We start from the raw sequence: 20733 nt of genomic DNA on the forward strand, positions 1-20733 counted from the left end.
TAAAAATAAAAATGCCTTTAGCAACAGCTCACCTAACAGAAGAGGCTCAGAAAGGGCATTTTTCTGTATTGTGAGTTTCATTCTTCAGTAAACTGCAAATGCTTATGTGAAGAGGCCATTATCTTGGGATGTCAGGTTTCAGAAACTGGTATGTACACCAGTGTCTGTTTGAAATCTCAGTTTCAGCAATGTTTTCTGGATCATAAGTCTCAGCATTTCTGCTAGATCAGAATGTCCATGCATTTTTTTAAATGACCTGATGAATTTACAACTACGAAATAGATTAGTAGAAGAACTGGAAACAGGCTGAAACACGTAGTCATGTAGTGTATTTTGAAGGAGGTGTGTTCCGCCAGTATGGAGAAACTGGATTTGTTTTTAACAAACAGTAAACTATGTACCAACCAGTACATCCCAGGTGGATCCCCCCAAAATGGATTTTGTTTTGTCATCTCGGTGCTATAAAGTCTAGAAGCTATAAGAGAAAGATGTGTGCATTTGTGTAAAAACGTAAAAATTTAGTGTATCAAAAATACCCATATGTGGGGTGCCTGGCCTGCTCTCTTGGAAGAGCATGTGACTGCTGATCTGAGTCATGAGTTTTAGCCCCACGTTGGTTGTAGAGGTTACTAAAAAAAATTGCCTTACATACAATGAGAATAAGCTGGGATAGAATGTTTGCAGTGTGGATGACAACAAGCTAGTTCTATGTAAAATTCATCGTAATTGACTAGAATGGTATTAGTGGCTCAATAGAAAATGGGTAGAGAATGGAAAAGGACATTTCCTAGCGGGCATCTAATCCTGTGGTAGGTGCTCTCCCTCATTCAGAACTGAAGAGATGAAGAATTAAGTAATCCTGATAATACACCTCGTGGGTAATTCAACATCTGAAGATGTGAAAGCACATCCCAGGATGGCCAGTTCTAAGATTATATCTCACTGGTAATACTTCCCATACGTACAAAGATAAATTTGTTCTGGAATATTCCTACAGCATTTGTAACTGTAGAAAACAGGAACCAAGTAGACTTCCTTAATAAGGGACTGGCTAAATCATAGTTGCTCTTTAGGATGGAATGAAGTAGAGCTGTGAAAAGAGAATTGAGTTAGTTCACTGTATCACTGAAGTGAATTTATCTGCAAGGTAGATTAAGTGGATAAGCAAAGTGTGATATGATGCTTCCATAGTGTGGTTTTTTTTTTTTTTAAACGCTGTTGTAAATCGCATACAGTATTTAGTTATTTGTGAGCTCTGTGCCTAATATGGGGCGTGAACTCATGACCCTGAGATTAAGAGTTGCATGCTCTACTGACCGAGCCAGCCAGGCACCCCTCCATAGTGTGTATTTTTTTTTTTAACAGGGAAGGGTGGTGTACACTTGTTGACATGTTTAGATGTGCAGAGAGGTGTTTTAGAGATTATGAACACTCTTAACTTGCTTGGAGGGCTAGAGTGGGTCAAGAGACTTTTTTGTGCTATGAGAAAATTTATCACAGATAGGAATTTTTCAGTGAAAAAGGAAACTACCCCTCCCCCCAACTCCTTAAAAATAATTTTTGATTTTACAGGTGGCTCAAATTAAAATGTTTGATAGCCAGGGGATGCCTGGGTGGCTCAGTCGGTTAAGCGTTTGACTCTTGATTTTGGCTCAGGTCATGATCTCATGGTTCGTGGGATCAAGCCCTGCATTGGGCTTTGCGCCGACAGTGCGGAGCCTGCTTGGGATTCTCTCCCCCTCTCTCTACCCCTCCCCCATGCACACATGTGTGATTTCTCTCTCTCTCAAAATAAAAAACTTTAAAAAACTATGCTCTTGGGAACATATCTTAGGGATACGTGCAAATGTACATGCAAAAGATGCTCATTGCAACTTTTTTTTTAAGGGAAAAAAAAGAGGCTGTAATGCAACTATTAATGGAGAACTAGTTATATAAATTGTCACGAAGTGCCTGGGTGGCTTAAGTCCATCCAGTGTGCACCTCTTGGTCTCTGGGTTGTTAGTTCAAGCCCCACATTGGATATGTGTGTGTGTGTATTTATTTAATCTATTCATGTATTTATTTTGTGAGAGAGAGAGAGAGAGGATCCCAAGGGGCTCTGTGCTCTCAGCACAGAGCCTGCCTGACGTGGGGCTTGAACCCACAAACTGTGCAATCATGACCTAAGCCGAAACCAAGAGTTGGACGCTTAACTGAGCCACCCAGGCGCCGCACAAAAATAAAATCTTCTTAAAAAAGAAAAAAATAGGGGCGCCTGGGTGGCGCAGTTGGTTAAGAGTCCGACTTCAGCCAGGTCACGATCTCGTGGTTTGTGAGTTCGAGCCCCGCGTCAGGCTCTGGGCTGATGGCTCGGAGCCTGGAGCCTGTTTCCGATTCTGTGTCTCCCTCTCTCTCTGGCCCTCCCCCGTTCATGCTCTGTCTCTCTCTGTCCCAAAAATAAATAAAAAACGTTGAAAAAAAAAAATTAAAAAAAAAATAATAATAAATAAATAAATAAATATATTGTTCTGTCACACAGTGGACTGTTGTTCTGTGAAGCTAAGAAGACACCTCTAGGTGTTAGGGAGAAGAGGGAGGTTTTCCCTTAAAAGTTTCTTCATTGGTTTTAAGATTGTGATGCCCATGCCCCACCTTTTGAGTTTTTAATTTATACATATCAACACTGGATGTACACGGATTACTCTAAGTAAAGTAATTAAAAGTGGCCTAACTTTACGATACCAAGCTAAAATAACTTTTTTAAAAATGTTTTTTTCCTTTTGAGGAGCGGGAAGGGCAGAGAGAGGGAGACAGGATCCAAAGTGGGCTCTGCATTTCCAGCAGAGAGCCCGACGTAGGGCTTGAATTCATGAAACTGAAAACTGTGAGGTCATGATCTAAGCCAAAGTCTGATGCTTAACTGACTAAGCCACCCAGGTGCCTGTGAAATGACTTTTTTTTTTAGCATTTATTCATTTTTGAGAGACAGAGCGTGAGCAAGAGAGGGGCAGAGAGAAAGGGAGACACGGAATCCGAAGCAGGCTCCAGGCTCTGAGCTGTCAGCACACAGCCCAATGCGGGGCTCAAACCCACGAGCTGTGAGATCATGACCTGAGCCGAAGTCGGATGCTCAACTTATCCACAGAGGCGCCTCGCCCCTAAAATAACTTCTCATCTCCTTAGTTTTACAGTATAAACTTTTTAGGGAAGATAAAGGCTTTTCTCACAATACAGATTTGTTAAGTTAACTTGATGAAAACCAATTTTTAAATCTCTTTGGTAGGTAATACATGTTTACTGTGGGAGATTCCAGAAGTCTAAAAGGCTCTGGTGAAAAGTCTCCCCTTTCTGTGACCAGCCATCCAGTAGCTCTCTCCGGAGGTCACTTTGATCTTTTAAAGATAGTTGATTCAAGATGAACAGATAGGTTTATCAGAAAGGCTAGTTGTGGTACTTCTTGTCAGAATTGCAATTTTGAGAAGCAGAACCCCTCAGAAGCTTTTTGGCCAAATATGGTCAGTATGCTAATTCTTGCTGTCCCTGTTCTGCTGCTGCCCTCTGAAGACCTGATGGTGGTGCTGGCCTCCGAGCCTGCCGTTCGGCCCCTGCACTATCCGAGCCGGAGGCCTGGGACCAATGGCTCCCAGGTGCCCATCTTGAGGTTGGTTTCTGGAAAGGCTGCAGTGTGGTGTGGTCATCACTGTTAGGAGATGAATACGGGTTTCATTGTCATAGGTTGTAAACCACCTCTAATCCATGATTTGTTCTGATTTTTCTTTTTTTTTTTTTTTTTCCTTTTCTTTTTGAGAGAGAGAGAATGTGTGTGTGCGAGAGTGGGAAACAGGACAGAGGGAGAGAGAATTTTAAGCGCAGAGCCTGATGTGCAGGTCGATCTCACAATCCTGGGATCATGACCTGAGCCAAAATCAAGAGTCACATGCTCAACCAACTCAGCCACCCAGGCACCCTTTATTCTGCTTTTTCTTAGTAACTTATATTTTTGTGTACCTCATCCAGTGTTTTGGTAGAATCTCCATGTTGGCAATAATTAGATATGCCAACCATTTACCAAAATCTCTGGAAGTGTCTGAAGCCCACTGTTATTTGCCAGAATTAATGGTGCTGGCAGAGGGGTCAGACTCCCTGCAGTAGGCCTGTTGGGGGACAACTGACCACAAACTCAGAACATGTGTTTTGTTTTAATGTTGAAAACTTTATCAGATATATTAAAGAAAACAGGTGTTTGAGTTCTATTTTAAATGATTTTTGTTATGTAAGGAGTGTGTGTGTGTCTCCCTCTCTTTTTTTGCCCCTCCCCTGCTCACGCTGTCTCGCTCTCAAAAATAAAGACACCTTAAAAATAATTAAACTAAAGCGCTTAGAGATTTGAGTCACCTCTAAGCAATTTGTAGCAAGTTGTCCTACAAGAACATTGCGTGTGTATGAGAAGATGGAAGGTGTTCATTGCATCATTTTGAATTAGTGGAAAAATGGAGATACCCAAACATGGATGTTTTTGGAGGGGCTAAAGTAGTTGTGTCACAATAAAGTGAAATACTGCACAGTTGTAGATCATAGAAGATACATGATGTGAAGAAGAAAATGGAAACTTACCAAATTGTCCTGTTTGGTGGGAATGAAAATTGTGTTCTTGTATATGCATCTTAATGCAATTTTTAAAAGTATATCCCAGTTTTTGGGGCGCCTGGGTGGCTCAGTTGGTTGAGCGTCTGACTTCGGCTCAGGTCATGATCTCACAGTCCGTGGGTTCGAGCCTGGTATAGGGCCCTGTGCAGACAGCTCGGAGCCTGGAGCCTGCTTCTGATTCTGTCTCCTTCTCTCTCTGCCCCTCCCCCACTCATGCTCTGTCTCACTCTCAAAAATGAATGAAGTTTAAAAAAAATTTTTTTTAAATAAAAGTATATACCAGTTTTTAAGAAAAAAAAATTTTTTTAATGTTTATTTTTCAGAGAGAGACAGAGTGTGAGTGGGGGAGAGGCAGAGAGAGAGGGAGACACAGAATCCAAAGCAGGCTCCAGGCTCTGAGCTGTCAGTACAGCTCAAACTCACAGTGAGATCATGACCTGAGCCAAAGTCAGATACTTAACCGACTGAGCCACCCAGACACCCCACCAGATTTTCTTTTAATGTTTATTTATTTTGAAAGGGCAAGCATGTTCACGAGTGGAGGAGGGGCAGAGAGGGAGGGAGAATCCCAAGCAGGCTCTGCTGTCAGCCCAGAGCCTGACACAGGGCTCGATCCCATGAACCGTGAGATCATGACCTGAACAGAAATCGAGTCTGATGCTTAACCAACTGAACCACCCAGGCATCCCAGTATATACCAAATTCTTAAGTGATTATTTCTTGTGGGAGGAGAGAAGAAAAAATTACATTTTCGGTGTCACATATAGTCATTAGGTCCAGTTAGCTAACACAATAATAGGCAGAAATGAAATTTTAGAACTATTTTTAGGGGCGCCTGGGTGGCTCAGTCAGTTGGGCAGCCGACTTCGGCTCAGGTCATGATCTCGCGGTCCGTGAGTTTGAGCCCCGCGTCAGGCTCTGTGCTGACAGCTCAGAGCCTGGAGCCTGTTTCGGATTCTGTGTCTCCCTTTCTCTGACCCTCCCTTGTTCATGCTCTTTCTGTCTCAAAAAAATAAATGTTAAAAAAAAAAAAAACAAAAACTATTTTTATCTTGGGGTGCCTGGTTGGCTCAGTTGGTGGAGTGTGCAGCTCGGTCTTGGGGTTGTGGGTTCAAGCCCCACATTGGATATAGAGATTACTTAAGAATAAAATCTTTTTTTTTTCTTTTTTTTAAGTAAGTGGGGGGAGGGTAAGAGGGAGAGAGAGACTCTCAAGCAGGCTCCACACTCAGCACAGAGCCTGATGCAGTGCTCTATCCCACCATCCAGGGATCATGACCTGAGTTGAAATCAAGAGTTAGATGCTCACCTGAGTTACCCAGGCCCCCCAAAGATAAAATCTTTTTTTTTTTTTTTTTAAGTTTATTTATTTATTTTGAGAAAGAAAGCACAAGCATCTGTGAGCAGAGGAGGGGCAGAGAGAGAGAGCGGGGAGAGAGAATCCCAAGCAGGCTCCGTGCTCAGTCTCACTAACCATGAGATCATGACCTGAGTCAGAATCAGTGGTCAGACACTCAACTGAATGAGCCACCCAGGCACCCCTCAAAACGAAGATCTTAACAAAATGTGTGTGTGTGTGTGTATTTCTACCTTGTGACTTAGTTTTACAAATCTCCATTCTTAGGAAGTAATTAGAAATATAGGCAGGCATTGGTAAACAAATATGGTAGGATTGTTTATAAGATTGGAAAATTGGACACAGAACTCATGTCATAGACTGCCCTCGAAATTGTATAAAATCTATTTAATGACTTAGAATTGCTATGATGTCACGAGCAAGACAAAGGTACAAAATTGTGTATACTAGAGAGTTCATCTATAGTTTTTTGGGGGGGGGCCGGGGGGGTTGTTTGATTTGTTTTTTTGTTTTTTTTTTGTGGTCTCATTGAACACATACTGCTTAATCAGAGAATTGGTAGATGTGGCTTTTAAAACACAGAGTGTGCCCTCCCCTCCCTGGAGGCAGTCACTTAGTACTGCTTTAAAATGCAGGGAAGCAGGGGCACCTGGGTGGCTCAGTTGGTTAATCATTGACTCTTGATTTTGGTTCAGGTCCTGATCCTTGATCTTGAGATCAAGCCCTGCATCAGGCTCCACACTGTCAATTCTCTCTCCCCCTCTCTCTCTGCCTCTCAAGTCTCTTATCTGTCAAAATGCGGGGAGGCAAACACTTTAAAAGCAACAACTTGGTTCTTTTGTTTCTTGTTTTGATCTAAATGATCTCTATACCCTACTTCAGTCGCATGCTCTTCTGACTAATCTAGCCAGGCGCCTCAAAAGGGACAGCTTGCTGGTTAACTGGCACAAGTTGACCTTGGTGGGTTAGGTTTTTAGCAGACTGTTTCGGAGCATTTGCTGGAAGGCTGTGTGTCAAGGGTTTGCTGTGGGTCAGAATTCTGAGGCTCTGCTGGCCAAAAGGAGGTAGTGAGTCCTGCTCATCGAACTTCTAACAGTTTAAAGTTATGATTAAATGGATTATTTCTCTACAAAAAAAAGTCAAAGGTTGATTTACCAGGGAATTTTTTTTAAAGTTCTGCGGAGAATCTCAATTATCAAAAGTAGATGTAACCATATAATGAATTTTCTTGTACCCCTCACTAAGCCTTGGGAATGGTGAGTTCACTGCCAGCTGTTTCGTCTTGCCTTAACTTTTCTTCCAAATCTCCCTCCCTCCCTCTCTCTCTCTCTGCCCCTCCCTATTCACGCTCTGTATTTCTCAAAATAAATAAACTTAAAAAAATTTTTTTAAATAATAAAAATTAAAATGTGGTAAGAAAAAGTTCTAAAGATACAGAACTGAACAGAATATTATAATGAAATTTCTGGGTTCTGTCTCCCAGTGCAGCTCCTGTGCAACAATTCTTTCAGTGATTATTGATATGAAGATTCTTGTTTCATCTTTTTTTCTTGTGTTTCCCCACTGGATTTTTTTAAAGATTTTATTTATTTTTTTAATTTTTTTTTTTTTTTTAGAGAGAGAGAGAGTGAGCGAGTGAGCAGGGGAGGGGCAGAGAGAGGGAGACAGAATCCCAAGCAGGCTCCGCGCTGTCAGTGTAGAGCCTGATATGGAGCCCAAACTCACGAACAAATTATGACCTGGGCCAAAACCAAGAATCAGACGCTTAACCGCCTGAGCCACCCAGATGCCTGTAAGGTTTTATTTATTTGATTTTACTTATTTATTTATTTTTTAATTTTTTTTTTTAATTTTTTTTTTAACATTTTATTTATTTTTGAGACAGAGAGAGACAGAACATGAACGGGGGAGGGGCAGAGAGAGAGGGAGACACAGAATCGGAAGCAGGCTCCAGGCTCTGAGCCATCAGCCCAGAGCCCCACATGGGGCTCGAACTCATGGACCGCGAGATCGTGATCTGAGTCGAAGTCGGACGCTTAACCGACTGAGCCACCCAGGCGCCCCTTTAATGTTTACTTTTGAGAGAGAGAGAGAGACCGCACAAGTGGGGTAGGGGCAGATTCAGAGGGAGACACAGAATCAGAAGCAGGCTCCATGCTCTGAGCTGTCAGAACAGAGCCCCCAGCACACGGCTCGAACCCACGAATTGCAAGATCATGACCTGAGCCAAAGTTGGACACTATCTGACTGAGCCACACAGGCACACCAAGATTTTATTTTTTAAGTAATATCTACCGCCACCATAGGGCTTGAACCCAGAAGCCTGAGATCAGGAGTTGCACACTCCACCAACTGAGCCGGCCAGGTGCCCCCACTGGATTACTTTATAGTAACTCCTAGACATGGAATTTCATTTGTAAATACTGCAAGAGTATATCTAGAAGTTGAAGACTTTATTAAAAACAGTCATTTTAAAAAATAATATACCATTTGATAGTGTTCAAATTTCCCAGATTGCTTCAAAAAGGGTTCTTTTACAGTTTTATTTGTTTGACTTAGGATTCAGAATAAGGGCTACACATTAGAGTGCTTTGTAAGTCTTTTTACTTCTTTTTGTAAGTCTTTTTAAATCTTTTTGAAGAAATTAATTTTCTTAAAGTCTCCTCCTGAACTTTGGTGATTGTATCCTCATGATGTTTTTTTAACATGTTTTCCCTTATCTTTGAAATTCCTGTACCCTAGGAGTTAGATCTGGAGGCTTGATAATCAGATTTACTTTATTTTGTGACTGGAGGATTTCAGAGGTAGAGCTTTGCCCTTCCTGTTGTATCACCTCAGCTGGCACAGTGATCTGTGGGCTTGGTCGGTACAGACACCCTTTATCTCTTGGTCGTGAAGGTCCCCTTCAGCCTTTAGCCTGATGCTTTAAGCACAGTTGAGGATAGTTGCCTAGATCAGTTACTTCACTAAGGTGCAGCATCTCTTAGCAATGTACAAACATGTAGAACTCTCATAAGGTTCAAAAATTTAAAGTATAGAAGGTACATTGTGAAACTGCTCTCCTGCTCAGTTCTTCAGTCACCTGGTTGCCTCTAGAAGTAACCAGTTAAGTGTTCTGTTTCCTTTAGAGTTTATGTGCATACCTGAGGCAGATAGTATGTCTGTATTCCATTGTTTTTTTCTTTTGTTTTGTTTTTACACAAATAGCAGTCTACCATACACTTATTCTATCCTTACCCCTTTTTTTTGTTCTCCTTGTTAGTGTATCTTTGTATAGAGTTCCTTATTCCTTTTTGTGGCTACGTAGTATTCCAAAGCATGGATATCTACATTATGTGACCAGTCCCTTATTGATGATCATGGTGCTGCATTACACATTGGCATTGTATACATGTATCTGGGAGAGATTCCTAGATGCAGAACTGTTGGATCAGAAGGGTATCTTTCATTTTGATGGTGCCATAGTGTTCTTCGGAGGGATGAATGTTCCCACCAGCAGTGTAGAAGAGTTCCATTTCACATCTTTGCCAACAGTGAGTGGCCAAATTTTGGGGACTTTGCCAGTCAGAGGTATAAAAAGGTATTTATTTGTGGTCCTGATGGGGTTGTTGTAAAAGCATTTCTTTGTGTAGGTATATCCTGCCTAGACCCTCAGCTTGAGCTTGATGGCTGGAGCCTCTGGGAGTTTATCTGGGAGAAGGTGCCTCCCCATTCTCACCACAGGCTCCCAGCCTACCACAGCCTCAGCCTGACATGCCACGGCCAGGCCTTGACTTCTTGAAAGTGTTTTATTCAGAAATTTCCTAGGAAATGGGTATATAATATGTTTGCTACGAGGTCATCTCTATAAATAACATTTCTCAACGTGAACACTGGCAAATAAACCGCAATATTAACATATTTGCCGATGAAAAAGTTACAGAGCAATGCTTTCCTTTAGCATACATATATTGAAAAAACAAAAAATTTTATTTTTTAAATTCAGTAGAGATCATTTTTTCCCCAAATTGTTTCCTATTTAAAAAAAATTTTTTTTTAAGTTTATTTATTTTGAGAGGGATAGTGTATGCATGCAAGTGGGAGAGGGGCAGGGGAGGGGCAGAGGGAGAGGGACGAAGAATCCCAGGGAGCCTCCACACTACCGGTGCAAAGCCTGACACAGGGCTCCATCTCATGACTTCAAGACCACGACCTGAGCCGACCTCAGGAGTCGGATGCTTAACTGACTGAGCCACCCAGGCGCCTTTGTCTTGCTTTTTGATGTTTTACTTCACAGGTTTCCAAAAACTACACACCATATCAACTAAATTTCCAAGCTATCTTTAATATCCCATAGGAGACCAGTTGTGATTATACCTACTTTTTCTAGCTACAGATGACAGTGTAACAGTTGTATTTGCTAAGTCAGATATTCTGGATTAGAATCCCTTTGTGACCTTGGGCAAGTTCTTTTAACTTTTTCTATTCATCTGTGAACTGGGCTGGTACTGACCGCCTCACAGTTGTGCAGATTGGGTGTAAGGACTTTGGAGCCAAGCCACAAGGGTTCTTGCACCCTGATGCCATTACTTAGTAGTTTGGAAACTGTACCTCAGTTTTTTCACCTGGGAAATGGAGACTTTCAGAGTTTCTGTGCAGCTCTTTTAAGGCATGTGTGGACATGTCACACAGTACAGGGGCACGTGTGTGCTGTGACCTTTCTCCTTGATGGCACATGCTTGTTTCTGGCCACTGTCATTTCTGCTGGGCTGGGAGCAGCACCAGACGGTCCTACGTGTGGAGGAATAGCCTTCAGCAGCAGTGAGACTTGTGTGCCAATTGTACACCAGCCCTGTGCTCAGGTACCCTCAGTAGTTCATATTTCCTTGTACCATTCCTAAGCCACAGAGGTTGGGTCACGTTCTGGTCAATGGTGGGCTGTGATTAGGACTTAATTTTTAGACTTGGGTACCTTTTTTTTTGTTTTTTTAAGAAAAATTATTTAAACCTCCTCTTTGATATATTTTAGGAATCAATCTGAATTTGACAAGCACTTTGAAGAGAAGAAGCAGTAGAACAAAGCATCGTCTTTTAAAGAATGTGGCAGTTAAAGGATGTCCCTGTGGTCTGCCTATTTTGGGTTGTGAGGTTTCCTATTTAGTTTTTAGCTTATCAGATGTGTGAGTCTGTAGCTAATTGAGGTTCTGCTGAAGCTGCAGTTGGTTGCTTTAATTGGTAAGGCCTTGGCAGGGTTATTAGATGTCTCTTGCCCATTTGACCCCTGATGTGTAGATTCGTGGGTCTGTTTCAGGGGAGATTGCTCTTTTTGGGTATATAACGGAGGGACACTACACCACAGACTTGACACCTCTATGTGGGTGAACCTGGGGCGATTCAGGATGGTCTACTGGGATCCATTATCCCATGTGAGCACAGGTGGCATGGGACTTATATCAGATTGCTGGCACTTTGATCCTGGTAAGTTACCACCCTGTCAGCAGAGTTGGTCAACTCTACATCTTTCCAGGAAGTACACTGCATGCAGACACATGATGATCATTTGGTTTCCTGATTGTTAGATTGAAATGTAGCAAAACATCAGGGAATATTTGGATGGCCAACAACACGAAAGAGGTCCTGAATTCCAAAATCATGGAGTGAAATTGGGAATTGGCCTCAGTGGATGATTAGGCTTTAACCTTTCTTCAGCACCTGGGGGGGCTTGGCATCGTCACAGAGCTTCTTCTCTGTCTTGACCTACTTCCAAGTAAGCATTTGTTTGAAAAGAGTATTTAAGATTTCTAGAGGAGACAGTAACCCTCTCCAGTGTCCCTATTATCCATTCCACTGTGGCACTGATCCTTGTAGAGTGGTTTCTTGACAGCTGACCTCTCCCCTGGCCATCTTTGGGCAGAGGGACATAGATTCTCACCACTTGGTCTGTTGGCCTTCCATCTGCTTTCTAGGAACTCTACCCAGAGTTTGTTCTCCTGTATTTTTTGGCGATAGTTCACATGGTCTAGTCATGTCATCCTGTTCTAAATTCTGTTGCTGTCGTATTTAACACAATGCCGACATTTGCAAGTTGACTTGTGGGTGCGAGTTAGGAGGTGCTAATCACTGGTCATAGCCTGACACATCTGTTTGTGTGTTTATCTGAAGTTACGCTGGAGCCTTTGACTGGTCATGACAGATTAACTGCCTAAAACCTACGAAGCAGCTTATTAATTAGTGTATTTTAGTGTTTCCCACAAACTCTTCAGAGTGAGCAATTAGATATCTAGAGTTTCTTTTCCTTTATCTCTTTGGGTAAGTAGTAACCAGTTTTCCTGCTACTTTAGACCGTAGGCAATAACTAACCATACTCACAGCTCTCAGTAATATTTGTTCTATTGTTTTGTTTTGAGGTGGAAGGGGGAACTCTACCCTCAGAACATGAGGGAATAATATTTACGTGGCTCACACAGACCAGTGAGTACATCATCTGCATCCCCCACAGCTCACCAGCAGAGGGCCTCTGTTACTAGTCTCAGTCCACCCTTCCTGCCCCTCAGAGAACGCTGTTAATTATGGCCAAGTGTTTTAATTAAAAAAATTCCTGGAAATGTTATTGAGGGATGGGGGTCCTTTTACAAATTTTAGAAATAAACAGATGAGAAGACTATGCTTCTGAGTCTTGGTTTAAGAAAGCCCCTTGGTTTAATGTGATTATGGACATGCTGGCTATAGTGTAGTTTAAGATCTTCCCGCTGAACTTACAGGCTTTTAAGAAACCAACCCAGGAGTGTATGTCCTATTGAATAAATGGGTTCCAAGGCACTACATGTAACTGATCATAGCTCACTGCTTCTCCTGAGCTAGGCAATGGATCACTTGGAGTCCTTTATTGCCGAGTGTGATCGGAGAACTGAGCTTGCCAAGAAGCGACTGGCAGAGACGCAGGAGGAGATCAGTGCAGAAGTTTCTGCGAAGGTATGCCTGGGAGACATTAACATTTGTTTTTTTTTTTTAACATCACCACGTAAAATAGGAAACGGGGGAAAGCTAGTTGGGAAATGGTTAGTTTGTGGGGCACCTATACCGCAGAATAAAGAAGGTAGATCTTTGTGTAACTGGCCTATCGGTTCATCCCTCCTCTGCTCCCCCTCTTTCAGCACAACTAAGTCTCTGTGGTGTCCTTTACTTTCAGTTTTGTAAAGGCATCACCTAAGATACGTGCAGTTGATAACTGGACCAAAGGTGCTACTTTATTTCTAAAATTAAATTCCAAATGATTAGGCATTTTGCTTACAGTACAAATTTATACCTTTAAACCTGGATGTTTTATGGCCTTTACCCAGAAGGTTGAGTTGTGATAGAAGTGAGAAGAGACAGCCCAGAAAATGACCACCGTGATGACCCTGACCACCACGTTGGAAGTGACAGACATGCTCTTACTGTCTTACATGCTCTTACTGGGATGCAGTGGCCAGGTTTAGTTTAAGGTCAGGGTCACAACAGTGCTAGTAAGGATGTCAAAATTTCTATATTTTGCATGCGTTCAGTGAGGATCCTTGCTGTTCTCTTTAATTCCAGTGGAACGGAACAGAAGAACAGCGAGAGAACCACTCACTTTCTCTTTGTTCTAGTGTTTTGGTTTTAGATGTCTCCTTACCTGATTATTTCTGTCTTCCCTTAGGCAGAAAAAGTACATGAGTTGAATGAAGAAATCGGAAAACTTCTTGCTAAAGCTGAGCAGCTGGGAGCTGAAGGAAATGTTGATGAATCCCAGAAAATTCTTATGGAAGTGGAAAAAGTCCGTGCAAAGAAAAAAGAAGCTGAGGTTAGTGGGAAATGTCTTTAAGAAAGAGGAAACTTAGTAACCCCAGAAGATTCACCATTTGGGCTAAAATTAAAGCATTCAATTTTTTGAATATTGGAAAGAAGTTGGAAATAAGATGCTGTATGGATAGGATTGTAGGATTTAGAGTCTGTACACAGTTGGGTTTGTGCCTTTGCTCTGCCCCCCTGTGACACTCGTTTGACATCAGACCAATCCCTTACCAGCCCTGAGCATAACACCTATATGCAGAATGCAGTCCTGAGAGTGAAGTCACTGGAGTGGTGTCTTCTTTTTTTTTTTTTTTTTTGTAATGTTCATTTATTTATTTTGAGAGAGAGAGAGAGAGAGAGTGCTCGAGCATAAGTGGGGAGGGACAGAGAGTCCCAGCTGTACTCTGCACGGTAAGTGCATAGCCCATTGTGGGGCTCGATCCCACAACCATGGGATCATGATCTCAGATCTCAGCCAAAACCAAGAGTAGGACGCTTAACCGACTGAGCCACCCAGGCACCCCCAGAGTGATGTCATTTTACTCTCTGATCCTCTGGCTCCCTAGGAGGTTGCTGGGCTGTGGTGGTTACTCAGCTGGCATGAGCGGGTCAGAGTTATATTGGAGAATGAAAACTGGGTGTTCTTGGCAACAGTACATCTCTTGTAGGGAGAACCTGTGCAGACTGAGGGTAGCATCCAAGTGGTGTTGGCTGGGATGCCAGGCCAGGATGTGCGGTGGAAAAAATGAGTCAGGGACTCATTGTTTGTATAACTGACAACCGTGTTCTTCCTAGATTATTGTATCCATCAGATATGCTTTGGATCTCAAGTCCTTACCCCTGGAATGGGAAATGGCTCATGTCGACTTTGAGAATGGTGGGAACAGTAGAGTCAGAGGGAGGTGGGATGGTTGTGTTCCTGTAACACATGCTTATTAAGCTCCAGCTATGTGCCAGATACTTTCTGGTTGTGAACATGCCAGAGGATGCCCTTCTTGTGGAGACAGTGCTGGAGGCGGGAGGGGGTGCAGAGAGAAGAGTATGTGAACAGATGGATATGTTTCATTCTGAGGAAATCTGGTGCTTAGAAGCAATGGGGTCTGGGGGCACCTGTGTGGCTCAGTCCATTGAGGGTCCAACTCTTGACTTCAACTCACGTGGTGATCCCAGGGTTGTGAGATCGAGCCCTGTGTTGGGCTTTATATTGGGCATGGAGCTTGCTTGAGATTGTCCATCTCTCTCTCAAAAAACACATAAATAAAAATTAGAATAAATAAAAGAATTCTTTAAAGAAGAAAAAAAGAAATGGGGTCTGAGTTTGAGAGTGACTTTGTGTTGCCAAGGGTCTCCAGGTAGAGTAATTTGGTCCTGGGAGTCCCTTTAGTGGAGACCTATGAACTGAGACGGTTCTTAGAGTGGTGGGGGCCGGTAGAGGTGAGCAGATGGCATGTAGTTGTCAGGTCCCCTTTGGTTATCTCTGTACACCCCTGGCTCAGCATGGTGATGAACACGCAGTAGGAGCTCGGTAATGACTAACTGAATGCATGGATAGTGCCAGGGGCCTGTTGGTGTTAGAGCGATGCCCACTGAGGCAGTAGTCAGTACAGGGAGCAGAAGGATTACTCAGGACAGGGCTGTGCTGGGGTTGGGGTCATCTCCAGCTTTTAAGGTATCTCCTGGAAGGTGGTGCCAAGATAATGCCTCATACCCCTGGCAGGACAGCACCTGCTTAGTGACATATATAGCTGATATGGTCCATTCTTGAACATGAGAGGGAGAAAATTCACAATACAGATGGATTTTCTTTTAAGTTTGTTTCTTTTGAGAGAAAGAGGCCACAAGTGAGGGAGGGGCACAGAGAGAGACTGAATCCCAAGCAGGCTCTGCAGTGTTCGTGCAGAGTACAGTTTCGGGCTTGAACTCCTGAACTGCCAGGTCATGACCTGAGCCAAAGTTGAACACTTAGCCAGCTGATCCACCCAGGTGCCCCCAGATGGATGTTTTGTAAACAATTTTTTTTCCCCAGCATTTTTATTTATTTTAAGGGAGACAGATTGAGAAGAGGAGAGGCAGAGAGAATCCCAAGCAGGTTCTGCACTGTCAGCACGGAGCCCGACCTGGGGCTCAAGCTCACCAGCCGTGAGATCATGACCTGAGCTGAAACCAAGAGTCAGATGCTCAACTGACTGAGCCATCCAGGCGTTCTCCCCCACCCCCCACCGCAGATGGATGTTTTGTATGTAAATGCTTAGATGTATTCAAGGTAAAAGATGGATGGGTTGCGAATGTGACAGTTGCAGGTGTTACCTTGAGTGGCATTGCCATGTTAGTATGAGTTGGTAGAGTTCCAAACAGCCTTTCCTGGTTTACAGAGTAGATCCATATCCAGGAAATTGCATGTATATTTAAATCTTGCATTCTGCACAGGATTTAAGTCCCTGAGTATCTATACAAATGTAAATCACGTATATACGTCCTTACGTAGGATCTAAACCGATGTATATTGAAATGGGAAATTTTTGTGTACATGTAGAAGAGTCCTGACAGCTCTGTCCAGTGGGAAGCTCTGTCGCCTGTTGGTACGTCCTGTGGCCCAGCTCTTTCAGCTTCTAAGAGCCGAGCAAACACCAGAAATCCTTAGGATGGCTCAGAGATTTGTATGTAGGCATAAAAATTTGTAGATGTGGGGTTCATCGTGTGCATGTCTGCAGACAGCCCACACAGGAGCAGAATGTAGCATGCGTGGCTCTTCGTGCCCAGGACTCCTAGCATCCTTGCCCTGGCCATTTGTCCTCCATCCGCATCACTGAGGGTGCCCCCAGGAGGCAGCACCACTTTCTTAAAACCACTGGGAAAGACAGGGTGGTGTTGGGCAGGTCTGGGCAGTGCTGACCTAAGGTAATAAGGCACCTGTGGGTTCCTTTCTGCTTTTAGTAGTGGACAAGGGTGGGTGTGTTGGGCAGTCTCAAGAAATTATGCAGAGAGATCCCATGTACCCTTTAGCCAGTTTCCCCCAGTGGTAACATGTTGAAAAACTGTAGTACAGTATCACAAAGGATGTTGATAGTCAAAAGTCCATCACCACTGAGATCCCTCCCACGATCCTTCTGTAGCCACACCCACTTCTCTGACCCCTGGCAACCACCAATCTGTCCTCTATCTGTATATTCTGGTTATTTCAAGAATCTTATGTAGATGGAGTCATACAGTACATAACCTTTTGAGATTGGCTTTTTTTTTTTTTTTTTTTAAACTAGGCATAGAGTTTATTTTGAAAGATAGGAGGCGGTGGTATTCAAAGTTTTGAAACTAGAAAGGGACAGAATATCACAGATATTCGTGTGCCCAGCATATTTACGTTTTTGAGTAAGGTTTTTGGTTTTGTTTAGCAATGGGGCACCTGTGTGGCTCAGTCAGTTTAGCGTCCAACTTCAACTTGGGTCATGATCTCACAGCTTGCGAGTTCGAGCCCCATGTCGGGCTCTGTGCTGACAGCTCAGAGCCTGGAGCCTGCTTCGGATTTTGTGTCTCCTTCTCTCTCTACTCCTCCCCCACTTATTCTCTGTCTCTCTCCTTCAAAAATAAATAAAAACATTAAAAAAAAAAGTTATAGCACATCATAATGGAAATTCAGGTTCCCAGTCCTCCCCCCTCTAGTCCCATTCTCTCCCTCTTCAGAGGCAGACGTTACTGTACATTCAGTTTTGTCTTTGTCTGGTATTACACATGTGTACCGCCTGTAAACTCTGTGTGTGTGTGTGTGTGTGTGTGTGTGTGTGTGTGTGTGTGTGTGTCTGCGTTGTGTGCTTTGTGCGTTTAAAAAGTCCCAAATAGGGGCGCCTGGGTGGCTCGGTCGGTTAAGCGTCTGACTTCGGCTCAGGTCATGATCTCACAGTCCGTGAGTTCGAGCCCTGCGTCGGGCTCTGTGCTGACAGCTCAGAGCCTGGAGCCTGTTTCAGCTTCTCTGTCTCCCTCTCTCTCTGCCCCTCCCCTGTCCATGCTCTGTCTCTCTCTGTCTCAAAAATAAATAAACGTTAAAAAAAATAAAATAAAAATAAAAAGTCCCAAATAAATGCTGCCTTTTTTTAAAAAATATTTTTAATGTTTGCTTATTTTTGAGAACAAGGGCGCGAATGGGGGAGGTGCAGAGAGAGAGGGAGACACAGAACTCAAAGCAGGCTCCAGGCCCTGAGCTGTCAGCACAGAGCCTGATGTGGGGCTTTAACTCATGGACTCACGGGCCTTGAGAACATGACCTGAGCCGAAGTCAGCTGCCCAACCGAGCCGCCCAGGCGCCCCTAAATGCTGCCATTCTATACACATCTCTCACATGCATTCCTCACTTAGCACTGTTTGTAAGGTCCCTCCTTGTTGCTACATACAACTTCCTTCAGGTTATTGCTGTAGGCTTCCGCTTCACAGACGTGTTACTGTCCGTTGGCGGTTTCTCATCTTACAGACAGCTCCACAGCAAGTGCCCTTGCACTTGTTTGCTGGCACGTGTATGAGCGTGTTCTAGGACGTACACCTGGAAGAATTTCTGGTAATGGCATGCACTGTCTTGCTCTCAGATTATTCAGTTGCACCACCTGTTAGTTGCACCAACCTAGTCTCCTCCCCGCAGCGTATGAGAGTGCCCACCAGTTGAATGAATGACATGGTAACTTACGTTAATCTCCATTTGCCAGGGAATTTTGAACGTGTGAATTAATGGAAGATCCCATAAGTAAGGGTCAGTGACTGTTGGAATGCATTTCTTAAACCTGGGTTTGGAAAGAGTGTTTTAGCTTTGGCACAAGCGGCAGGAGCCATGTCCCTCTTTTCTTTTCTTTTTTTTTTTTTTTCTTTTATATTTCATGCATTCCACCTTGAAGCTGAGTGAGTTACTCCTTATAATAGGATTCGGACTGGAGTGGCTGCACTAGGTGGTGTAGTTTGCTCTGTTCTATTATATACTTCCTTCTTTGAAGAGAGGGTCTAATGTATTTGTCCTTCCACATTTTAGTTTTTGGGGTTGCATTGGTATACAGTTTTCTGAATGTTGGGACACAGTCTCTATGAGTGGCTCTTGTATGTTTTGCTGGTTTATTTGGTTTGGGTTTTGTGCTTTGTTTTTTCAAAGGCCCCTTTTGAAGGTTCTCCCTTCTTGCTTCTCTGGCCCTCCTAGACTCTCCTCTGTGCGTAGCTGAGACCCCTTCTCTGCTGGCCTCTGAGACCAGCACCCTGCTTGTCAGAGATTTAAATGTTCTTACTGTTTTGGAATCATGACTGTTAGTTCATTTTGTAAATAAACGATGAAAATTGAATTGGTTAGTTCATTTTGTAAATAAACGATGAAAATTGAGTTGGTTATAAATATCTGAGGCTTGTAAGTGGTGTAGTTTTTATTTATTTGAAAGTCATCCCTGGGGGCGCCTGGGTGGCGCAGTCGGTTAAGCGTCCGACTTCAGCCAGGTCACGATCTCGCGGTCCGTGAGTTCGAGCCCCGTGTCAGGCTCTGGGCTGATGGCTCGGAGCCTGGAGCCTGTTTCCGATTCTGTGTCTCCCTCTCTCTCTGCCCCTCCCCCGTTCATGCTCTGTCTCTCTCTGTCCCAAAAATAAATAAAAACTGGAAAAAAAAAAAAAAAAAGTCATCCCTGTAGTCCCTTGAAATGTATCCATTTTGGGGTTGAATATTTGGTTGTGGTGCTGGGTACCTCACTGTCCTTGATCTGTTCGTGTTGTCCAGGAAGAATACAGAAATTCCATGCCCGCTTCCAGTTTTCAACAGCAGAAGCTGCGCGTCTGTGAGGTCTGTTCAGCCTACCTTGGTCTCCACGACAATGACCGTCGCCTTGCAGACCACTTCGGGGGCAAGTTACACTTGGGGTTCATTCAGATTCGAGAGAAGCTTGATCAATTGAGGGTACGTTAATGTGTTGTGTTTCTGGAGAAACAAGTCTCTTGACTGTCCTCATGTTTCTTGACTTCTAGAAAACCTTGTGTTTTTATCCTCTCTCAAGAACGTGCCTTGAGTTTTATAGTGAAGTATTCTGATTTCATCACTTTGTTCACACAAGAGATCTAAGGTCTTAGAATCCAGAGGGACCTTGGATATTTATTTAGTCTGCACTTGTTTACAGGAAACAAAGAGTCTCCTCCCCAGGTACAGACCGCTCTTGCCCACCTCTGAAGTAACTTCTGGTTGGAGATCGGAAGAGCCAGTAGTCTCGTTTTTCTCCTTGGGCAGAGGTGGATGTGTGGAGAGTGGTTAGGCTAGACAGAAGATCACATTTCCCGGCCCTTGCCTTTGAGCCTTCTCTGGAGGATGCAGATGTGGTGGGGCTTTTTTGGATGGTGCTGCTGCACCACTGTCCACCTTTGTCTCTTCCCCAAGACTCCTCATTTTCCTAGGTTAGGCTCTAAAACATATCATGGGTGCAGAACATTCTGAAGGAAGGATGAGCGTGTTTTAGATACCTTGAACTGTTTTTCAGACTGGTGGAGTCCTCCCTGCTGCGTATGGAGACCGTTGGGATGGGGTACTAGGCCTCCTATGCAGGCCTTCCCTCCACGCACGTGAAATTCAGTATAGAGGGACAGACATATGGCCCCTGACTGGGACCCTGTGACCATCGGGGTAGAGAGCCTTGTGTGTCCCCAGAAGGAGCAGGGGGGACAGAGCTCTGCCCCTGAAGAGGGGTTGCCAGCAGGTGCAGTGTGAACTCACCAGCAGAGGTGGGGCTGGGGTGGCAGCCTCTGCTCTTGAAACATTCAGCTCTGTGCTCCCAATAGAATTTTGAAAAGTGATACACTCTGTCACATATTATTAAGTTGGAATTTTGTCCTTGCAAGTTGATGGATATGAAAGGTGTAAAAATATTTGTGTTGCCAATAGAATATAAAACTTTTTTTAATGTTTGTCTATTTTTGAGAGACAGAGTATGAGCGGGAGAGGGGCAGAGAGAGAGGGAGAC

General features: G+C 43.6%; 1 protein-coding gene across 3 annotated transcripts in view; it reads left to right on the forward strand.

Annotated features, from left to right (window-relative positions):
* LUC7L (LUC7 like) overlaps nt 1-20733 on the forward strand; it is a 45230-nt gene that overhangs the window by 18690 nt on the left and 5807 nt on the right. For all 3 annotated transcript variants that reach the window (XM_086691779.1, XM_086691778.1, XM_086691780.1), the window contains exons 5-7: nt 12827-12937; nt 13644-13787; nt 19506-19682. In XM_086691779.1, the coding sequence (XP_086547905.1) occupies nt 12827-12937; nt 13644-13787; nt 19506-19682 (432 nt within the window). The remainder of the gene's footprint in view (nt 1-12826; nt 12938-13643; nt 13788-19505; nt 19683-20733) is intronic.

The sequence above is a fragment of the Puma concolor genome, chromosome E3, assembly GCF_028749965.1.
Source record: "Puma concolor isolate L17-30 chromosome E3, mPumCon1.1.hap2, whole genome shotgun sequence".
In the NCBI taxonomy this organism is placed as follows: domain Eukaryota; kingdom Metazoa; phylum Chordata; class Mammalia; order Carnivora; family Felidae; genus Puma; species Puma concolor.